General features: G+C 48.3%; 2 protein-coding genes across 4 annotated transcripts in view; one reads left to right on the forward strand and one right to left on the reverse strand.

Moving 5' to 3' along the window:
- SPR (sepiapterin reductase) lies at window positions 1–2,711 on the reverse strand. Its single transcript, XM_079333122.1, has 3 exons — window positions 2,292–2,711; window positions 1,069–1,359; window positions 1–394 (listed from the first exon to the last, which is right to left on the reverse strand). The coding sequence occupies exons 1-3, from the start codon at window positions 2,680–2,682 to the stop codon at window positions 204–206; spliced, it is 873 nt and encodes a 290-aa protein (XP_079189248.1). The 5' UTR covers window positions 2,683–2,711; the 3' UTR covers window positions 1–203.
- Window positions 2,712–10,826: 8,115 nt separating this feature from the next.
- The window catches only part of EXOC6B (exocyst complex component 6B), a 171,631-nt gene continuing 160,795 nt past the window's right edge, over window positions 10,827–21,662 (forward strand). For 2 of the 3 annotated variants that reach the window (XM_079333105.1, XM_079333106.1), the window contains exon 1: window positions 10,827–10,954. In XM_079333105.1, coding sequence (XP_079189231.1) covers window positions 10,842–10,954 — 113 coding nt within the window. In that variant the 5' untranslated portion in view covers window positions 10,827–10,841. Of the gene's footprint in view, window positions 10,955–16,453; window positions 16,458–21,662 lie in introns of those variants that run through there. The other variant, XM_079333107.1, reaches the window with a different exon arrangement.

The raw sequence follows: 21,662 nt of genomic DNA on the forward strand, positions 1-21,662 counted from the left end.
TTGGAACCTTCCAGGGCCATTCCTCTCCTCCCAAACCCCAGAACTGAGGGATTCCAGCTGCTGCCCAACCCCACAAGGCCACCAGGGCTGTTTATAAGGCACACAGAGGTGTCTTAACACTTCCCAAACCCCAAGATTTGAACAAAATCCTGCTGGAGGCACCAGGGAAAGGCTGAGCTGGGAGCAAAGCAGGAAGGCAAAGCTCAGATGTCATAGAAATCCACGTGAGCTCCAGAGGGGAAGGAATCCTCCTTCAGGAGCTGGAGCAGCTTCTGGGCTGACACAGAGCTGTCAATCAGCTGCCCCTGCTCCTGCATCCTCTGGAAGTGCTGGCGCATCCCAGGGTCCCCAGTCCTGGTCCGGGCCAGCAGCTGCATGTCTGTGTCCAAGGGTCCTGGGGAAAAGAAAAAAGTGCAGCAAAAAAATTATTTAAGGGTTTAAAAAAATATCCAGGGGTCATTTTTCCCTCTGGAAATGGGCTGGGGAGAAGGGAAAATTCCAGGGGATGCTCAGAGTCCCTGCAGGGGCTCCAGGAGAGCTGGAATTGGGGACAAGGACACAGGGAATGGCTCCACTGGGAAAGGGGAGATTGGGGAAGGAATTCCTGCCTGGGCTGGGATTCCCAGATTTGCTGTGGCTGCCCCTGGATCCCCCTGGGACAGTGGGAGTCTCCCTGCCATGGATGGGCTGGGATTTGGGGTCCCTCCTGACCCAAACTCCTCTGGGATTCCATGACTGAGCAGCCCATGGTGCCCCTGAGCAGATGTGGGATCCAGCTGTGCAGGGCCCTCATCCCATGGAGCACAGCTGGAGCCCAGCAGGCAGAGCTTGGGAAGCAATTCCTGCCTGGGCTGGGATTCCCAGATTTGCTGTGGCTGCCCCTGATCCCTGGCAGTGCCCAGGCCAGGCTGGACCCCCTGGCACATCGATGTGTCCCATGGGTTTAAAATCCTTTCCCACCCAGCCCAATTCCACTATGGAAAACCAGAGAGCACCACTGGAGCTGTCCCCCCAGGAGCTGGGATGTCACCTGTGCCCATTCCCTGCAGCAGGAGCCCCTCTCCTGACCTGGGGCATAGCTGAGCACACGCAGCTGGGGCTGCTCCAGGGCCAGCACCCTGAACACCATGTCCCGAGCAGCTTTGGCTGCACAGTACAGAGCCCAGCTGGGGAAGGGCTCCCTGGCACACAGCGAGGAGATGTTCACCACGGTCCTGCTGCAGCCAGGCCGGGCCCCAAACGCCCCCAGGGCCACGGAGGTGAGGCACAGTGCTGAGCTGATGTTGAAGGAGAAGTAGGTGTTGATCTCCTGCAGGTCAGTGAAGTCCAGGAAGGATTTGGAGATGTCTCCCAAAGAGCCTGGGAATCACAAATGTGCAATGGTTTGGGGGGGATCTCAAACAATGTCCAGCCCTCACCCTGCTGTATTGATTCACCAAAATATGATATTGCTCTGTAGATACTCAACCGTGATGGACAAAAGACTCTCTACCAATTGAAGGTGAGGTGATCACAGGGTCTGTTTATTGGCAAAGGATTCAAATAAATATATATTCATAATAACAGAACCTCCCATCCCCCTTTACTGTGGTAATTAGCTTGAATAGCTATTAAGCATTGATTGACTTCTTAAATTAAGTCTGGGGTCGTTTCTGTGGGCAGGGGTCTAAAAGGAGGAAGTAAGGTGAGTCTTCTTCACCCTGAACTCTTGACCTTTTCCATCAATGACAATACAAATGATTTCTGGGCATAATCCAGTTTTCCAAAGAATGGGTTTCTGGTTGCATTGTCTATGTTTCACTAGTTTTGTCTTTTCCCATTGCAAGCACAGCTGAGCAAACATGAAATGACAGACAATTAATTATTTAAGTCTCAGATAACTACTCCCTTTTAACAGAGGAGTCCTTTTTGCTTTATTTGAATATTATTTTATTCCTCTGTCTCCTCTTTGGACATAAACCTCTGGTGTTTGTGAATTAATTTTGCTGACAAACTGTTCTTATGCCACAGTAAAACCTCGAGAGCAGCAAAGCACTGCCAGGGACCCGCCCCCTAATTAATTCCTTTAATTAACCAACACCCAGACAGGGTGAAATCCCCCCAGTTCCTTCATTCTTTGGGGATATTTGCTGGCACCCCAAGCAAGGAATGAACCGCGGAGAGAGCGGGGCTGAGCCGGCTGTCCCCGGGGATGGAGGGCAGTGGTTCGGGGAGGGGACAGCGGGGACAGGCGGGGACAGGCGGGGACAGGAGGGGACAGCGGGGACAGGAGGGGACAGCCGAGCGGTTACCGGCGTTGTTGACCAGCAGCAGGCGGCCGAAGGTCGGGTCCTGCAGCAGCTCCCGCAGGGCAGCGCTCGCCCTCCGCAGCCCCTCCTCGCAGCCCAGGTCAGCGGCCACGCACTGCACCCGCAGCCCGGGGCCACTGCCGCTGTCACTGCCGGGGTCATTCCCGGGGTCATTCCCGGGGTCATTCCCGGTAGTCCCGGCCCGCAGCTCGCTCGCCAGCTCGCCCAGCGCATCGGCGGATCGCGCCAGCAGCAGCAGCGCCGAGCCGGGCCCGAGCTGCGGCGCCAGCAGCCGAGCCAGGCTGCGGCCGAAGCCGCGGGAAGCGCCCGTCACCACGCAGGCGGTGGCGGCCCAGGATCCCGGTCCCGATCCCGGTCCCGGTCCCGGCTCCATCCCGGAACGCAGCGCAGGGGCCGTGGGAACGCCTCTGCCCACGTGACCCGCCCCATTCATGCCCCCGCCGCTTTGTGAATGGGCGCCCCGAGCGCGCGCGCAGCGCCGCCGCCTCTGATTGGTCAGTGACGAGAGGGGGCGTGGTCGGAGCGGGGCGCCCTCTTGCGGCCGCTGTGAGGGAGCGGAACCGGGACCGGGAAAAGGAACCGGAATGGGAACGGGACCGGGAAAAACAACCGGAATGGGAACGGGAAAAACAACCGGAATGGGAACGGGACCGGGGAAAACAACCGGAATGGGAACGGGAAAAAACAACCGGAATGGGAACGGGACCGGGAAAAACAACCGGAATGGGAACGGGAAAAACAGCCGGAATGGGAACGGGACCGGGGAAAACAACCGGAACGGGAACGGGAAAAACAGCCGGAATGGGAACGGGACCGGGAAAAACAACCGGAATGGGAACGGGAAAAACAGCCGGAATGGGAACGGGACCGGGGAAAACAACCGGAACGGGAACGGGAAAAGGAACCGGAATGGGAACGGGACCGGGAAAAACAACCGGAATGGGAACGGGAAAAACAACCGGAATGGGAACGGGACCGGGGAAAACAACCGGAATGGGAACGGGAAAAACAACCGGAATGGGAACGGGACCGGGAAAAACAACCGGAATGGGAACGGGAAAAACAACCGGAATGGGAACGGGACCGGGAAAAACAACCGGAATGGGAACGGGAAAAACAGCCGGAATGGGAACGGGACCGGGGAAAACAACCGGAACGGGAACGGGAAAAACAGCCGGAATGGGAACGGGACCGGGAAAAACAACCGGAATGGGAACGGGAAAAACAGCCGGAATGGGAACGGGACCGGGGAAAACAACCGGAACGGGAACGGGAAAAGGAACCGGAATGGGAACGGGAAAAGGAACCGGAATGGGAACGGGACCGGGAAAAACAACCGGAATGGGACCGGGAAAAACAACCGGAATGGGAACGGGACCGGGAAAAACAACCGGAATGGGAACGGGAAAAGGAACCGGAATGAGAACGGGAAAAGGAACCGGAATGGGACCGGGAAAAAGCAACCGGAATGGGAACGGGAAAAGGAACGGGAACGGGGCCCGGGTCCGAGCCAGCAAGAGCGCGAACGGGAGCAGGGAATAAGAACCCTCTCTTATCGCAAAAAGCCTGAAAATCTTTTTTTTTTTTTTTTTTTTTTTTTTTTTTTTTTTTTTTTTTTTTAATATATATTTCTGTGTACAACTTTCCAGGCGGATTTTTCCCAGGAATACCTGGTTTGTGTGGAGTGAGCTGGCAGCAGGGATTGGATCCCCAGCTGTTCCGTGCCGTGCCAGATGTTTCCAGGCAGGTACTGGAGTGGGATTTCACTCAATTAAGCAGCCACAGGCTGGGCTGGACCCCTCCAACACTCTAATAAACCATGAAAAATTCGCAGTGTGGCAAAATCCCAAACTCTCTCTGTTTTGCTGAAGCAAATCTTACACCTTCGGCAAAATTGAGATCGTCAGAAAAAAATAAAGTAAAATAAAAAAAATAAAGGTCACTTCCAGCCCAAACCATTCTGTGCTTCCAAGCTGAAGGGAGGGTTTTGTTTCTAACTGCTGAAAGTTGCTCCTGCTAAATTTAATTATAATCAGTGGGAGGGAACTGAGTGAGCAAATGAGCCCAGAGCTGGAATTGGGGAGCAGAGAAATGATCATGGAATCCCAGAATTTGGGTTGGAGGGGATCTTAAAGGTCATCCCATCCCACCCCTGCCATGGGCAAGGTGGCCCTGGCTGCTGTCACTGTTGGTGTCACTCCTGAGGTGGCCCTGGCTCTTGTCACCATGCCCGTGGCTCCTGAGGTCACCTGGAAAATCCAGCAGGGAGAAGGAAAAGTGGGAAAGGAAGGAGAAAAGCCAGGAGATGTTGCAGGAGTTGGCCAAACCACAGCACAAAATGAAACCCCCGAATAAAAACAACAAGCAGGAGGTTGTGAAGTTAAAAACAAAAACAAAAAAAACAAAAAAAAAACAAAAAAAAAAAAAAAAAAAAAGGAAATAAATTCTGATGCTGGTGTTGATTCAGCTGCTTCTGGATTTGAGAAGTCTTGGACAGAGGCAAATTGTTGAACCAGAAAGGAATTTGCACATGAGGCTTCTCCAGCTCTCTGACCCATCACATCGATTTTTTAGCAAGTTTTGCCTCACTAGGGAAGTTCTGGAGGCCCGGGAATCACTGTGAGTCAGTAATTAAAAGGGGGAAATTTTAAAGCATTATCAGGCTGCTGTCAGCTCCATAAAACCCAATTATATGGAGCTTCATTAGGAGGAAATTAAGACAACATAAAAGAGTTAATGGCAATAGGATCTGTCAGGCAAAGCCAATCTCATTTTTTAGGATTATGAGCTGGGCAGAGCCATCTCTGCTTGCCTGATGATTTGATTAATAAATTCCAACAATACCCATTCAGCATGGGTATGGCAGTGAGAGGGGAGAAGAAAGAAATAAAGTTCTTGTGGACAGGCTCTCAAAGGGGACAAAGTCTGTGTGGCAACAAATAAAAAAGGACAAATCCCAGGCAGGCACCAGCAATGAATATTCATGTGGGGGTGACAAATGCTTGGGGAGATTTCTGAGGAAATGGGACATTTTATCCTGAGGGGGGTGATGGGGTTCCCTGTGGGTTTTGCTTTTTGGGGATCATTTGATTTCTGTTCCTTGTGTCAGGAAAATGAATCCACAAACACCAAATGTCCAAAAAGGAGACAGAGGAGTCCTGTAACTTTATTTGAATAAAGGGAGAGGCCATGGGGCATTCCCCTGGGATCTCTCAGATTTTTGGAGGGCTCAGCCTCCTTTTTATCCCAATTTCTCTCTTACTTGATAGTCACAGACTCCCCAAACCCCTGATACCTGAGATTCCCCTCTATTGCATAACCCTCCCTTTTAATTTTTAATTCTTACAGAATTCCTACTTCCCCCGCCATTGCTTCTTCCAATATCCAATTTCATTTCTCAGCAAAGCTGCAGTTTGTTTGTAAAGGCAAACATCTTTTCCATTCATCAATCAGTGGAATCCATCCCATTGTTTCTTTTCTCTCTCAGTGCTGTTTTTATCTGGCAGCAGATCCTCATCTCGTTTGCAAAGATGAATTCGACATTCCTCTCAGGGGCTAGAGAGCAAAGGGAGAGAGACTTTTTATACAGGCACATAGGGTAGGACAAGGGAAATGGTTTTAAATTGAAAGAGGAGAGATTTATGGTGGGATCTTGGAAGGAATCCCTGGCTGGGAGGGTGGGGAGATTGAGCTGGAATTCCCAGATTTGCTGTGGCAGTGTCCAAGGCCAGGTTGGATCCACCTGGGACAGTGAGAGTGTCCCTGCCATGGATGGGATGGGAATGGGCTTGAAGGTTTTTTCCAACACAAACCATTCAGCGATTTTAAATTCCCACCTCCGTGATTTTAAATTCCCGTCCCTGTGATTTTAAATTCCCGTCTCTGTGATTATAAATTCCCGTCTCTGCTCAATCCCTTTGCAGCACAATCTCCTGGGCTCAGCAGCCTCCTCCCAGCAGATCCAGTTCCTCAGATCCGCGCCCTGGAGCTGAACCCGGCGCTGGTGTCGCTCACAGCCTGTAATTAAATTAAACCCATCACGGATCATTAGCAGCCTTGTTTAAACCCGCCTAAGCACGGCAGGGAGATCCGCTGCCTGCAGCGCGATTGGCTCAGCGCAAACCCCGCTAATTTCAATTACGGCAATCGCCGATAATGAACAATCGCTGATAATGAACAATCGCTGATAATCAACAATAACTGATAATCAACAATCGCTGATAATGAACAATCGCCGATAATCAACAATCACTGATAATGAACAATCGCTGATAATGAACAATCAATGATAATGAACAATCGCTGATAATGAACAATCGCTGATAATCAACAATCGCTGATAATGAACAATCGGTGATAATCAACAATGGCTGATAATCAACAATCGCTGATAATGAACAATCACTGATAATGAACAATGGCCGATAATGAACAATCACTGATAATCAACAATCGCTGATAATGAACAATCGCTGATAATCAACAATCAATGATAATCAATAATCGCTGATAATCAACAATCGCTGATAATCAATAATCCCCTTCTCCGGGTGGCACCGCAGAGCCGGGTCTGTCCCACGGGCAGCCCGGGATGGATCCCGAAACCGCAGGAATTCCTGCAGGGATTGTCCCTGGGATCCCGGGGGGATTGTTGGGAATTCCTGCAGGGATTGTCCCTGGGATCCCATTTGGGGATTGTTGGGAATTCCTGCAGGGATTGTCCCTGGGATCCCATCGGGATTGTTGGGAATTCCTGCAGGGATTGTCCCTGGGATCCCATCGGGATTGTTGGGAATTCCTGCAGGGATTGTCCCTGGGATCCCATTGGGATTGTTGGGAATTCCTGCAGGGATTGTCCCTGGGATCCCATCGGGATTGTTGGGAATTCCTGCAGGGATTGTCCCTGGGATCCCCAGTTTGGATTGTTGGGAATTCCTGCAGGGATTGTCCCTGGGATCCCATCGGGATTATTGGGAATTCCTGCAGGGATTGTCCCTGGGATGCCATCGGGATTGTTGGGAATTCCTGCAGGGATTGTCCCTGGGATCCCGGGGGGATTGTTGGGAATTCCTGCAGGGATTGTCCCTGGGATCCCCAGTTTGGATTGTTGGGAATTCCTGCAGGGATTGTCCCTGGGATCCCATATGGGGATTGTTGGGAATTCCTGCAGGGATTGTCCCTGGGATCCCATCGGGATTGTTGGGAATTCCTGCAGGGATTGTCCCTGGGATCCCATCGGGATTGTTGGGAATTCCTGCAGGGATTTTCCCTGGGATCCCATCGGGATTGTTGGGAATTCCTGCAGGGATTGTCCCTGGGATCCCCAGTTTGGATTGTTGGGAATTCCTGCAGGGATTGTCCCTGGGATCCCATCGGGATTGTTGGGAATTCCTGCAGGGATTGTCCCTGGGATCCCATTTGGGGATTGTTGGGAATTCCTGCAGGGATTGTCCCTGGGATCCCATCGGGATTGTTGGGAATTCCTGCAGGGATTGTCCCTGGGATCCCCAGTTTGGATTGTTGGGAATTCCTGCAGGGATTGTCCCTGGGATCCCATTTGGGGATTGTTGGGAATTCCTGCAGGGATTGTCCCTGGGATCCCATCGGGATTGTTGGGAATTCCTGCAGGGATTGTCCCTGGGATCCCATCGGGATTGTTGGGAATTCCTGCAGGGATTTTCCCTGGGATCCCATCGGGATTGTTGGGAATTCCTGCAGGGATTGTCCCTGGGATCCCCAGTTTGGATTGTTGGGAATTCCTGCAGGGATTGTCCCTGGGATCCCATCGGGATTGTTGGGAATTCCTGCAGGGATTGTCCCTGGGATCCCATTTGGGGATTGTTGGGAATTCCTGCAGGGATTGTCCCTGGGATCCCATCGGGATTGTTGGGAATTCCTGCAGGGATTGTCCCTGGGATCCCCAGTTTGGATTGTTGGGAATTCCTGCAGGGATTGTCCCTGGGATCCCATTTGGGGATTGTTGGGAATTCCTGCAGGGATTGTCCCTGGGATCCCATCGGGATTGTTGGGAATTCCTGCAGGGATTGTCCCTGGGATCCCATTTGGGGATTGTTGGGAATTCCTGCAGGGATTGTCCCTGAGGGAAATGGGAAGGGAATGGAAAATCCCTGAGGAAATGGGAAGGGAATGGAGAATCCCCGAAGGAAATGGGAAGGGAATGGAGAATCCCTGAGGAGCTGGAACGAGATGATCTTTATGGTCCCTTCCAACCCCGACCATTCCATAATTCCACATTATTTAATTAATAATTCCATGTCATTTAAACCAACAGTGTTCCACCTTCACAAGCAGCAGTGGGGAGGTCCCAGGGATATTTTATTTTCATCTCAGAAGGTGAAACAAGCGCAGCACAGCAGAATCCCCCGGTGGGGGATTCCTGTCGGGGATCCCTGCTCTCCATCTCGCTGTACCTGATAAGGTGCGGCCGGAGCGGGACATTCCAGCGCCGTTTTCCCGACACAAACTGATACCAGGAGCAAACAGAGGGACCCGCATCAGCCGGGAGACCTCGGCACGCAGGGATGCTGCCGGTTCTGCAGGAGGATTCGCTGTGTCCTTGGATCCCGCAGCTCCCGGGGATGAACCGCGGCGGGTCCGGATCCTGCTCGGTGCCTGCAGGAGCTTCTGCCGGGGGCGTAAGAAACAATTACAAACAATTAGAAACAATTATAAACAATTACAAACAATTACAAACCATTACAAACAATTTCAAAGAATTACAAACAGTTACAAACCATTGCAAGCAGCTCCGTGCGGGTGAGGAGCGGTGGGAACGGCTTTGAGGTGGGGCTGGATGTGTCGGGTTTGTCACAGAGCAGGGACAGACTCCAGAAACAGACAAGTGGGAATTCCTGAATTTTGGGTTTATTTTAGACCTTGACTCCAGAATCAGACAAGTGGAAATTCCTGAATTTTGAGTTTATTTCAAATCCTGACTCCAGAATCAGACAAGTGGGAATTCCTGAATTTTGGGTTTATTTCAAACCTTGACTCCAGAATCAGACAAGTGGAAATTCCTGAATTTTGAGTTTATTTCAAACCTTGACTCCAGAATCAGACAAGTGGAAATTCCTGAATTTTGGGTTTATTTCAAACCTTGACTCCAGAATCAGACAAGTGGAAATTCCTGAATTTTGGGTTTATTTCAAACCCCGACTCCAGAATCAGACAAATGGGAGTTCCTGAATTTTGGGTTTATTTTAGACCTTGACTCCAGAATCAGACAAGTGGGAGTTCCTGAATTTTGAGTTTATTTCAAATCCTGACTCTGCAACGACAAGTGGAAATTCCTGAATTTTGGGTTTATTTCAAACCTTGACTCCAGAATCAGACAAGTGGGAATTCCTGAATTTTGATTTTATTTCGAACTCTGACTCCTGCAACAGACAAGTGGGAATTCCTGAATTTTGGGTTTATTTTAGACCCTGACTCCTGCAACAGACAAGTGGGAATTCCTGAATTTTGGGTTTATTTTAGACCTTGACTCCAGAATCAGACAAGTGGGAGTTCCTGAATTTTGAGTTTATTTCAAATCCTGACTCTGCAACGACAAGTGGGAATTCCTGAATTTTGATTTTATTTCGAACTCTGACTCCTGCAACAGACAAGTGGGAATTCCTGAATTTTGGGTTTATTTCAAGCAGCAGGTTTGTCACAGAGCAGGGACAGACTCTTGAAACAGCTGGGTCTGCACGAGGCGGAGTTTCCGAGTTTTGGGGTGAAATCCCCGAGTTTTGGGGTGAAATCCCCGAGTTTTGGGGTTCCAAGGGGGATATGGGGCAGGCGGTTCGGGAGGGCTGCGCCTCCCTGGTACCTGAGCAGTGGGAAAGGAAAAAGGGCAAAGTCCCGCCGGGAGTTTGGGATAAAAACCGAGAGAAACCCCCGCAGGCTGTGCCCCTTGAGCTCTCTGCCTTTATCCCAATAAAGCTCCTGCACTCCTCTGTCTCCTTTATGGACACCGGCTCTTTTTCCGGGGGGCTGTGTCCCCTCACGAGAAGGACATGGCGCTGTGTCATTCAGGGGCTGTGTCCCCTTCAGCGATGCGACACCATCCCCACCCAACCTCGCCCCGGCCCCCCCGGCCCCGGGGCTGCTCCCGCCCCGTCCCTCCCTCCCCGAGCGGAGCGGCCGCGTAGGCCCGGCCCTCTCCCGAACTACATCTCCCATGATTCCCTGCGGGGTCCAGCCACTTTTGGACTACATCTCCCGTGATTCCCTGCGGGGTCCAGCCCCTTTTGGACTACATCTCCCATGATTCCTCGCGCGGTCCAGCCCTTTTTGGACTACATCTCCCATGATTCCCTGCGTGGTCCAGCCCCTTTTGGACTACATCTCCCGCGATTCCCCGCGCGCCCCAGCCCCTCCCGAACTACAAGTCCCGTGGTGCCGCGCGCGGCGGAGCCGAGCCGAGTCGCGGTGGCGGTGCCGCTGCCGCTCCCGGCGCGGGGGGAGCTGAGCCGGGCCGGGCCGGGCCGGGCCGGGCGGGGCCGCGCAGGTGGAGCGAGCGGCCCCATGGAGCGGGCGAAGATGGCGGAGCTGGAGAGCCTGGAGACGGCGGCGGAGCACGAGCGGATCCTGCGCGAGATCGAGAGCACGGACACGGCCTGCATCGGCCCCACGCTGCGGTAGGAGCGGGCGCCGTGCCCTCATCCCGGCTCCCCGGGGCTGCTCGGGCTCCTTTGTTCTCCTCCCCCGGTTCTCCAGCCCGGGCTGCTGCTGCCCCTTCCCCGCTGCCTCAGCTCCTCCCCGTCCCTCCGCACCCGCCGATTTTCGGGGTTTGTTTGCGCGCCGCAATGCCTTCTGTGGGTTAATCAGCTGTGCCTCATCAGGAATCACCCGATTTCTTCAAATACACGAGAATCTCGGATCATTTATCCGCATCTAATCGCTGCAGCGAGTCAGCATCGCTGATAACCCATCCGTCCTTCCCCGCCCTTAAAACCGCGCACAACTTCTCCCAAAAACTTTGAATCCGCCCAAAATCCGCCGGCCGAGCGGCGGTGTGAGTGTTACCCTGGCTCGGGGGGTTATTCCAGCACTGATCATCGGCACGGGGGAAACTGAGAGCCAGAAACAGAAACTGACTGCCAGAAACAACAATTCACAATCAGAAACAACAATTGACAGCCAGAAACAGAAATTCACAATCAGAAACAACAACTGACAGCCAGAAACAGAAACTGACTGCCAGAAACAACAATTGACAGCCAGAAACAGAAATTCACAATCAGAAACAGAAACTGACAGCCAGAAACAGAAATTCACAATCAGAAACAGAAACTGACAGCCAGAAACAGAAATTCACAATCAGAAACAACAATTGACAGCCAGAAACAGAAATTCACAATCAGAAACAGAAACTGACAGCCAGAAACAGGAATTCACAATCAGAAACAATAATTGACAGCCAGAAACAGAAATTCACAATCAGAAACAGAAACTGACTGCCAGAAACAGCAATTCACAATCAGAAACAACAATTGACAGCCAGAAACAGGAATTGACAGCCAGAAATGGAAATTCACAGCCATAAACAGAAATTCACAATCAGAAACAGAAATTCACAATCAGAAACAACAATTGACAGCCGGAAACAGAAATTCACAACCAGAAACAGAAATTCACAGCCAGAAACAGAAATTCACAATCAGAAACAAAAATTCACAGCCATAAACAGAAATTCACAATCAGAAACAACAATTCACAGCCAGAAACAGAAATTCACAATCAGAAACAACAATTCACAGCCAGAAACAGAAATTCACAATCAGAAACAATAATTCACAGCCAGAAACAGAAATTCACAATCAGAAACAACAATTCACAATCAGAAACAGAAATTCACAATCAGAAACAGAAATTCCCATCCAGAAATTCACACAGAAGCAGAACCCGCTGCCTTATCTCGGGGTTAAACTGGAGAGGAGAATTTGGGGTTTCAGCTGCTCCAGGTGGGGATGGGGCCCCTCCTTTCTGTGCCTCCACTTCCCCAAAATCCTGGATTGGGGCTTTTTCCAAAGCAAAGGTTCGGAGCTGGGGGATTTGCAGTGATGCTAAATAAGGAAAACTTGGAATTTATGAGCAGCAGAGCTCTGGAGTCGCATCAGCATTGCCCATTCCCTCATTTATATTTGGATTTCTGGTCGTTTTTTCTTCCTGGCATTGCCCATTCCCTCATTTATATTTGGATTTCTGGCAGTTTTTTCTTCCTGGAGTTGCTTCTCAGGGTAAACTGAGCAGTGGGGAGATGCTGGGAATGAGATTTATTATTCTGTAAAAACTGGTTTGGATGGGTGGGAACTGCCAGGGTGAGGAGTGTGGGTGGATTTTTCTTTTTTTCATTTCTGAGGACAAAGTGCAGCTGATATCGTTCCTTGATAATAAAGTTGGGTGGGGAGCTGGGTTTGATGTGGAGCTTTTCATTCCCACAGGAGAAACACTCAGAGTGTCCAGCCTGGGAGAGATTTGGGTTTTATTCATTCCCTGCTGGATCTGAGGCTATTTAATTACAATTAACCATCAGCAAGGGTGGCAGAGTTAAACTGGAGCAGCTCAGGCCAGGCAGGAAAAGAGGATGGTGGAAACTTTTTTTTTTTTTTAATTTATTTTAAAAAGGTGACTCATTTCTTATGGGCATGATGGAATTATTGAGTGTCCAGGAGCCAGGCTGGGTTTTCTTCCAGGGCAGCATTGCCAGGGCTCAGCCCCGAGCTGGGTGGGGCACAATTGGGGTTTTATCAATTCCTGACCCTTTGATTTGCAGAATCGGGTTTTTATCAATTCCTGACCTCCTTGGTGTGTAGAACTGGTCTTTTATTGGTGCCCTTTTGGGCTTTTATCGGTTCCTTTGGTTTGCAGAATCGGGTTTTTATCAATTCCTGACATCCTTGGTGTGTAGAACTGGGCTTTTATTGGTGCCCTTTTGGGCTTTTATCGATTCCTTTGGTTTGCAGAATCGGGTTTTTATCAATTTCTGGTCCCTTTGGTTTGCAGAGTTGGGCTTTTTTTTGTGCCCATTTGGGTTTTTATTGGTTCCTCTGGTTTACAGAATCGGTATTTTATCAATTCCTGGTCCCTTTGATTTGCAGAATTGGGTTTTTATCAATTCCTGACATCATTGGTGTGTAGAACTGGTCTTTTATTGGTGCCCATTTGGGCTTTTATTGGTTCCTCTGGTTTGCAGAATTGGGCTTTTATCGGTTTATTTGGTTCGAAGACTTTTGGCTTTTATTGGTTCCTGGTTCTTTTGGTTTGCAGAATTGGGCTTTCCTTGGTTCCTTTGTTTTATGGAATTGGTCTTTTATCGGTTCCTTTGGTTTGCAGAATCGGGTTTTTATCAATTTCTGGTCCCTTTGGTTTGTAGAACTGGGCTTTTATTGGACCACTTGGTGTGCAGAATTGGGTTTTTATCAATTCCTGACCAGTTTGGTGTGCAGAATTGGTTTTTTATCAATTCCTGATCCTTTCGGTGTTCAGTATTGGGCTTTTATTGGTGCGGAACTGGGCTCTTGTTGGTTCTTTTAGTTTGCAGAATTTGGCTTTTGTCGGCTCCTGACCCCCTGAGTTTTCAGAATTGGGCTTTTATCGGTTCTTTTGGTGTGCAGAATCGGATTATTTATTGATTCCTGATCCCTTTGGTTTGCAGAATTGGGCTTTTATCGGTTCTTTTGGTTCACAGAATCGGGTTTTTATCAATTCTTGACCTCCTTGGTGTGTAGAACTGGGCTTTTATTGGTGCCCATTTGGACTTTTATTGGTCCCTTCGGTTTGCAGAATCGGATTTTTATTGGTTCCTTGTCCATTTGGTTTGCAGACTTGGGCTTTTGTTCTTTTAGTTTGCAGAATTGGGTTTTTATCAATTTCTGACTCTTTAGGTGTGCAGAATTGGGCTTTTATCGGTTCCTTTGGTGTGCAAAATCGGGTTTTTATCAATTCCTGATCCCTTTGGTTATCAGAATTGGGTTTTTATTGGTGTAGAACTGAGCTTTTATCGCTTCCTTTAGTTTGCAGAATCGGGTTTTTATTGGTTCCTGGTCCCTTTGGTTTGCATAATTGGGCTTTTATTCGTGTAGAATTGAGGTTTTATGGGTTCCTTTGGTTTGCAGAATGGGTTTTTTATCAATTCCTGACCCCTTCGGTTTGCAGATCTGGGCTTTTATCGGTTCCTGGTCCCTTTAGTTTGCAGAATTGGGCTTTTGTTGGTTCTTTTAGTTTGCAGAATTTGGCTTTTGTCGGTTCCTGACCCTTTGAGTTTGCAGAATTGGGCTTTTATCGGTTTTTATGGTTCACAGAATCGGGTTTTTATCAATTCCTGACCCCTTTGGGTTTGCAGATCTGGGCTTTTATCGGTTTTTATGGTTTGTAGAATCGGGTTTTTATCAGTTCCTGACCCCTTTGATATTGATACAGACATTTTCCTGCCCTTCAGCCTCTCCTAATTACACCCACAACTTCGAATTCCCCTTTTCCCTCTCTCTGTCCTTACACCTGATTTCACAGAGTCATTTTGGCTCCTCTCTTGATCTGGATTTTAAAAGATTTTTTAATTCTGCAGAAAACCTTTTAGGGGGAATGTTTCTACCTTAAAGGCAGCTGTGACACCCCAGTGCTCTCATTTTTATTTACTCCAAATTTGTTGCTCTTTCTGTCCTTCTGTTTATTTTGTCTCGTACATTACACCAATATTTCTGTTTTCTTTACTCAGCTCTGTATTTTAGCTCTGCTCACTGAGATGGGTGACACTGGGTTTTTTTTTTTTTTTTTTAATTTTTTTAGGGTAAAACCTCCCCCCTTTTCCCTGCAATCTGAAATTTGGGAATTTCAAACCATTTTTGGCTGCACCCTGGGGATGTTTTCTGTCCCTCCCTCACTGAGCTCTGCAGTGTCACCTCCTGGCTCAAGTTCAGCCCGGATTAAATCACTTTTTAATCCTCTCTTAAACAGCTTGAGCTGTGCAAACCCCTGAGAGCCCTTGGGAAGTTGATGAAGGATTTTTTTAAAGCAGCAAGAATTTGAAATTGAAGAGTTTTTAATCAGTGTTTGATGAGTTAAAGCAGCCCTGGCTGAACCTTTTCTGCCTTCAGTTGCTGGAAAACTCAGAATTTCCAGGTGGTTCTTCCAATTCCCTGCCTGATTTTGTGGCTTTTTTTGTCCCCTGGAAATGATTTCCTGGTGAATTTTGTGATTCCAACCCTGATTTTGTGGCTCTTTTGTCCTCTTCAAATTATCCCCAGGTGAATTTTGTTATTCCCTGCTTCATTCTGTGGCTTTTTTTTTTTTTTTTGTCCCCTGGAAATAATTTCTATTAATTCCAGTAATTCCCTGTCTGACTTGGGGGCTTTTTGTCCTCTTCAAACGATTTCAAGGTGACTTTTTTTATAATTTCCTGCCTATTCTGTGGCTTTTTTTTTTTTTTCCCTTTTCTAACTATTCCAAGGTGATTTTTGTGATTCCCTGCCTGATTTTTGTGTCTGTATAAGCGATTTTCAGGTGAATTTTGTTTTTCCCTGCCTGATTCTGTGGCTTTTGTGTCCTGTACAAACGAGTTCCTCCCTTGCTTTTCTTCCCTCCCAGGTGTTTATTTACTTTCCAGGTTGTTCCTTGGTGCATTCCCAGTTCCTGCTGGAAAATCAGGAATGTTGTACCTCAAATGGGAATAAATCAGCCAGGCTCTGTTTTTATCCAAAAATCATGGAGATCTGAAACCATATCTGAAAAATAACTAATAAATAAATGTATCTGAAAGATAAACTGGGCTTGTGAGTTTGCAGGGCTCAGAGCAGTGAGAGGAGGCTCAGGTGAGCTCCTGAGTGGATTAATTAAATTAATGAATTCATTAAAGCAGGGCTGGAATTAGGCTGAGCTCCCTAATTCCTGTATCAGCTCCTGCTGGGGTTGGTGTTTTCCTTGTGCTCACTGAGGCAGAGGAGCTCCAGCTCCTCATTCCTTGAGTTTTTAATTTTATTTTTTTGGGATTATGTGTCTTTTGTCTGGAATGTTGGACAGGTCAGGGAATGGTTTGGGTGGTTGATGATCTGCATTTTCTGATGGAGCTGGGCTGGAATTCTGAGTCCTGTTCCTGTAGCATCCAGGAAGGATTCTGGGGTTGGAAAACTGGGCAGAAACTCAGGGAAATCCTGGGATTCTTCCTGCTGCCCTCAGAGCTCCCAGCACGTCCTGAGCTGGAATTGTGCCTTTGCTAAAGGATGGGAAAACAACCAGCACAAATAAACCAAAGCTAAAGAGGATTTTGGCTGTGGGATATCCCAGATTTCCAGCCCAGGCCCTGTCCCACTGCTGATCCTCTGGAATTCTGGCTCTGTCCCCTCTGGAATTCTGGCTGTGTCCCATTCCTGTCCCCTCTGGAATTCTGGCTCTGTCCCATTCCTGTCCCCTCTGGAATTCTGGCTCTGTCCCATTTTTGAGCCTCTAGAATTTTGGCTCTGTCTATTCCTGATCCTCTGGAATTCTGATCCTCTGGAATTCTGATCCTCTGGAATTCTGGCTGTGTCCCATCCTGTCCCCTCTGGAATTCTGGCTCTGTCCTTTTTCTGTTCTTGATCCTCTGGAATTCTGGCTATGTCCCCTCTGGAATTCTGGCCCTGTCCTTTTCCTATTCCTGATCCTCTGGAATCCTGGCCCTGTCCCATTCCTGATCCTCTGGAATTCTGTCCCTCTGGAATCCTGGCTCTGTCCTTTTCCCATTGCTGATTCTTTGGAATTTTGGCTCTGTCCATTCCTGGTCCTCTGGAATTCTGGCTCTGTCCCTGTGGAATCCTGGCTCTGTCTATTTCTGATCCTCTGGAATTTTGGCTCTGTCCTTTCCTAATCCTCTGGAATTCTGATCCTCTGGAATCCTGACCCTGTCCTTTCCCTGATCCTCTGAAATTCTGGCTCTGTCCCTGTGGAATCCTGGCCTTGTCCCATCCTGATCCTCTGGACTCCTGGCTGGATGGGATGGGATGGGATGGATAGGATGGGATAATGGGATGGGATGGGATGATGGGATGGGATGGGATAATGGGATGGGATGGGATGATGGGATGGGATAATGGGATGGGATGGGATAGGATGGGATGGGGTGGGATAATGGGATGGGATGGGATAATGGGATGGGATGGGATGGGATGATGGGATGGCAGCCCGGGGTCAGGTCCCTGCCAGGCTGTCTGGGGTGACTCCAGGACAGAGCTCTGTGCTGCAGATGTGCCTGAGGAGGAGCCACATCTGTGCAAGAACAGCTTCCCTGGATTTATCCTGGGGTGAGGAGGGAATTCCTGAGCCCTCCTGGGGCAGGAAGCAGAGCCTGGACCAGCTTTGGGATGAAATATCTCCTGAGGGATGGAAATCACCCAAAAATCACCCCCAAAACCATCCCCAGGATCTGTCACAGCCCTGGGGCTGCAGACTGAGAACTCAGAGCTGAACTGGCACTGAGGGTCAGACTTTGCCTCAGCTCCCCCCATCCCATCATCCCATCCCATCATCCCATCCCATCCCATCCCATCCCATCCCATCCCATCCCATCCCATCCCATCCCATCCCATCCCATCCCATCCCATCCCATCCCATCCCATCCCATCCCATCCCATCCCATCCCATCCCATCCCATCCCATCCCATCCCATCCCATCCCATCCCTTTTTTCTGGGCACTAACTCCTGGGGAATCTGCAACAAAAAAAATTCCCAAATCCTGATTTTCTCCTGCTGAAAGGCAGCCTGAGCCTCTCTTGGTGTGTCCATAATTAAATAATGGGAATTAATATTAAGTTTTTTGTTAATTTTAAAGCACAGTTCCTTGCTGTGCTGCTGGAATTTTCTTGCTGGTGCTGTGCAGCTCTGAAATTTTTTGGTGGGGAGGAAAAAATATCAGGTTTTTTTTCTGGGAAATAATTAACATTTTTGACATGGACTAGTCTGGGTCCATGTGTGGAGCACAATTATTTTCCTGAAGGAATATCCTTAAATATCTCAGATTTTATGGATGTTTTCTCCTGAGATGTAAATCCCTGTATTTCCCAGCCCTGCTGCAATTCCTGAAAAAATATAATTTTTTTTTTTTTTTCCATGGGAAATAATTAACATTTTTTTCTGTTCTGTGGAATTTTCCTTTAGGGATTTTTTCCTTCCTTTGAGGGGTTTTTCCTCCTTTAAGGGCTTTTTTTTTTTTTGGTGTGTGTGTGGGGGATGCTTTTTTTTTTTTTTTCCTGTGGGATGCAGGTTTTCCTGTGGAATACAGTTTTTTGGTTTTTTTTTTTCCCTCTGGATTTGTGGCCAAGGGCACCAATTTCCCTCAAATCCCACCTGGGATTCCCCCAAAACCCCCCTGGGATCCCCCAAATCCTCAACAAAACCCCTCAAGGACATCCCCAAAATCCCTCAAATTCCCCAAATTCACCCCAAAGTCCCACCTGGGACCCTCAAAATTCACCTGGGACCCCCAGAATTCCAAAAATTTACCCCAAGGTGAATTTTTTCCCTTGGAACCCCTCAATGCTGGGGAGTTTAAAATTATTTTAAAAAGGATTTTTCCTCTGAGTGTCCCTCAGTGCTGGGGAGTTTTAAATTATTTAAAAAGGATTTTTCTCCCTTTTTTTGGAGCCCCCCCCGCTGAAATTTTGGGGTGTGGGGTGGTGCCAGGTTTGGGGTTTATCCCAAGAGGGGGAGCAGGGGCAGCACTGCTGGGGGAAAATATAAAAATCCTTTGGCAAACCCAAACTGAGAATCCTGACACTGCAGAGGAGTTTGGGGGAAGGGATTGGGATTGGGGGTGCAGTGGGGTGGGGATTGAGTGGGATTGGGGGATTGAGTGGGATTGGGGGATTGAGTGGGATTGGGGGATTGAGTGGGATTGGGGTGCAGTGGGATTGGGGGATTGAGTGGGATTGGGGTGCAGTGGGATTGGGATTTGGGAGATCCAGTGGGATTTGGGGTGCAGTGGGATTGGGGCAGTGGGATAAGGGGGTGCAGGGGGGTTGGGATTTGGGAGATCCAATGGGATTTGGGGTGCAGTGGAATTGGGATTTGGGAGACCCAGTGGGATTTGGGGTGCAGTGGAATTGGGATTTGGGAGATCCAGTGGGATTTGGGGTGCAGTGGAATTGGGATTTGGGAGATTCAGTGGGATTGGGATGCTGTGGAGTTGGGGCAGTGGGATTGGGATTTGGGGGATGCAATGGGGTTGATGCAGTGGGATTGGGATTCAGTGAGATTAGGGGGGGCAGTGGGATTGGGGGATGCAATGGGATGAGCTGGGAAGGGAATGGAGAATTCCTGAGGGAAATGGGAAGGGAATGGAGAATCCCTGAGGGAAATGGGAAGGGAATGGAGAATCCCTGAGGAAATGGGAAGGGAATGGAGAATCCCTGAGGAAATGGGAAGGGAATGGAGAATCCCTGAGGGAAATGGGAAGGGAATGGAGAATCCCTGAGGGAAATGGGAAGGGAATGGAGAATCCCTGAGGAGCTGGGAAGGGAATGGAGAATCCCTGAGGAGCTGGGAAGGGAATGGAGAATCCCTGAGGAGCTGGGAAGGGGCTCAGCTGGAGCAAAGGAGGCTCAGGGACCTTGTGGCTCTGCCAGGAGGGGACACTGGGGGGATTTGGGAACAGGGACACGGGGAGGGGAAATGAGGATGGAAATTTAGGGAATTCCTTCTGGCAAAGGCAGGAGTGGAATCCCCACCCTGAAATGCTCCAATCCCCGTGGATGTGGCACTTGGGGCAGCCCTGACCCTGCTGATTTTAGGGTTGCTCTGGATGATCCTAAAAACCTTCTCCAGATTCCTTAAAGGTTTTCCAGATCCCAGAATCCTGAAGGATTCTGTGTTTCCAGCATCCCCAAATTTCCTGTCCTGCTCTCCGAGCTGTCCCTGTCACCCCTGGCCACTTTGGGGTGTCCCTTCTGCTCCCACCCCCAAAATTCCTGGAAAAAAATCAGGATCCAGGCTGGGCAGGATTTCCTGTGGCTGTGCTTTTATTTAATTTTAATTTGAAATAAATCTTCAGGTGCAGCTTTATGTCATTGTGGGAAGATTTATCAGGAGAAAACTCCTGGGAACAGGGTGGGATTGTTGGACCCGTCCTGGGCAGGGTCAGGAGTTGGAATTTGTGGATCCTTGTGGGTTTTTTCCAGAATTTGTTGATGATTTTGGTTTTTTTCCCCTTAATTTGTCCATCCTTGTGGGTTTTTTCCTAAAATTTTTCATCCTTGTGGTCTTTTTCCAGAATTTGTTGATCCTTGTAGATTTTTTTCCTTAATTTTGTTGATCTTTATGTGTCTTTTCCAGAATTTGTAGATAATTTTGGGTTTTTTTCCTTAATTTGTTAATCCTTGTAGGGTTTTTACTAAAATTTGTCAATTTTCCAGAATTTGTTGATGATTTTGTTTTTTTTTTTTCCTAATTAGTCGATCCTTGTGTTTTGTTTTTTTTTTCTCTGGAATTTGTCCATCCTTGTGTTTTTATTTTCCAGAATTTTTTCACCCTTGTGGGTTTTTTTTTCCAGAATTTCTCAATCCTTATGGGTTTTTCCCAGGATCTCTTGATCCTTGTGGGTTTTTTTTCCCCTGAATTTATTGATAATTTTGGTTTTTTTTTTCCCAGAATTTGTTGATCCTTTGAGTTTTTTTTTTTCCCAGAATTTGTTGATCCTTGTGATTTTTTTTCCTCAGGATCTCTTGACCTTTGTGGGTTTTTTTTTTTTCCCCAGAATTTATTGATCCTTGTGAGCAATAAATATAAAACAAGGTGGAGGTTTTAGGGTGGATTTTTTGTCTTTTTTCTTCACCTTTTTCTTTCTTCTTCACCTTTTTCTTTCTTCTTCACCTTTTTCTTTCTTTCTTCTTCACCTTTTTTTTTCTTCACCCTCTTCATGGGTTTGGGTGATTTTGTGTGATTGGACAGAAAATTCCACATTGGTCGGTCATTGGGTTAAAAATAAAAATAATTTAGGTGCAATTTCACAATTGGACAATTTATCCTTAAAATGCCCTGTAGAGAGAGATGGGGCTCCATTTTTAATTAGGGCTCCATTTTTAATTAGGGCTCCATTTTTATTTTATTAGCTCCAAGTGCTGCAGAACTCACAATTTGTGGGATTTTAACGTGGATGGGAATTAATCAACATCTGAGTCCCTACAAGAAATTCCCTCTCGTGCATTTCACCCTGGCAAAAAGAAAATAAAATGCTAAAACTGGGGAGTTTTTAGTCATCTTGATTTTAATAATTCTCTTTTTTTCTCACCAGCCAGGCAGGAGCAAGGATGGTGAGGGGAGTGAGCTCAGCTTTGTCTTTAAACCACACACACAAAAAAATAAAACCAATAAAAACCCAA

The sequence above is a fragment of the Erithacus rubecula genome (assembly GCF_903797595.1).
Source record: "Erithacus rubecula genome assembly, contig: scaffold_141_arrow_ctg1, whole genome shotgun sequence".
NCBI lineage: Eukaryota > Metazoa > Chordata > Aves > Passeriformes > Muscicapidae > Erithacus > Erithacus rubecula.

Coding starts and splice junctions, on each gene's coding strand:
- SPR (XM_079333122.1), bottom strand. CDS start 2,682: ATGGAGCCGGGACCGGGACCGGGATCGGGACCGGGATCCTGGGCCGCC. Junction 1,360..2,291: donor GCTGCTGGTCAACAACGCCG/GTAACCGCTCGG, acceptor TGTGATTCCCAG/GCTCTTTGGGAGACATCTCC. Junction 395..1,068: donor TGTGCTCAGCTATGCCCCAG/GTCAGGAGAGGG, acceptor TCTTTTCCCCAG/GACCCTTGGACACAGACATG.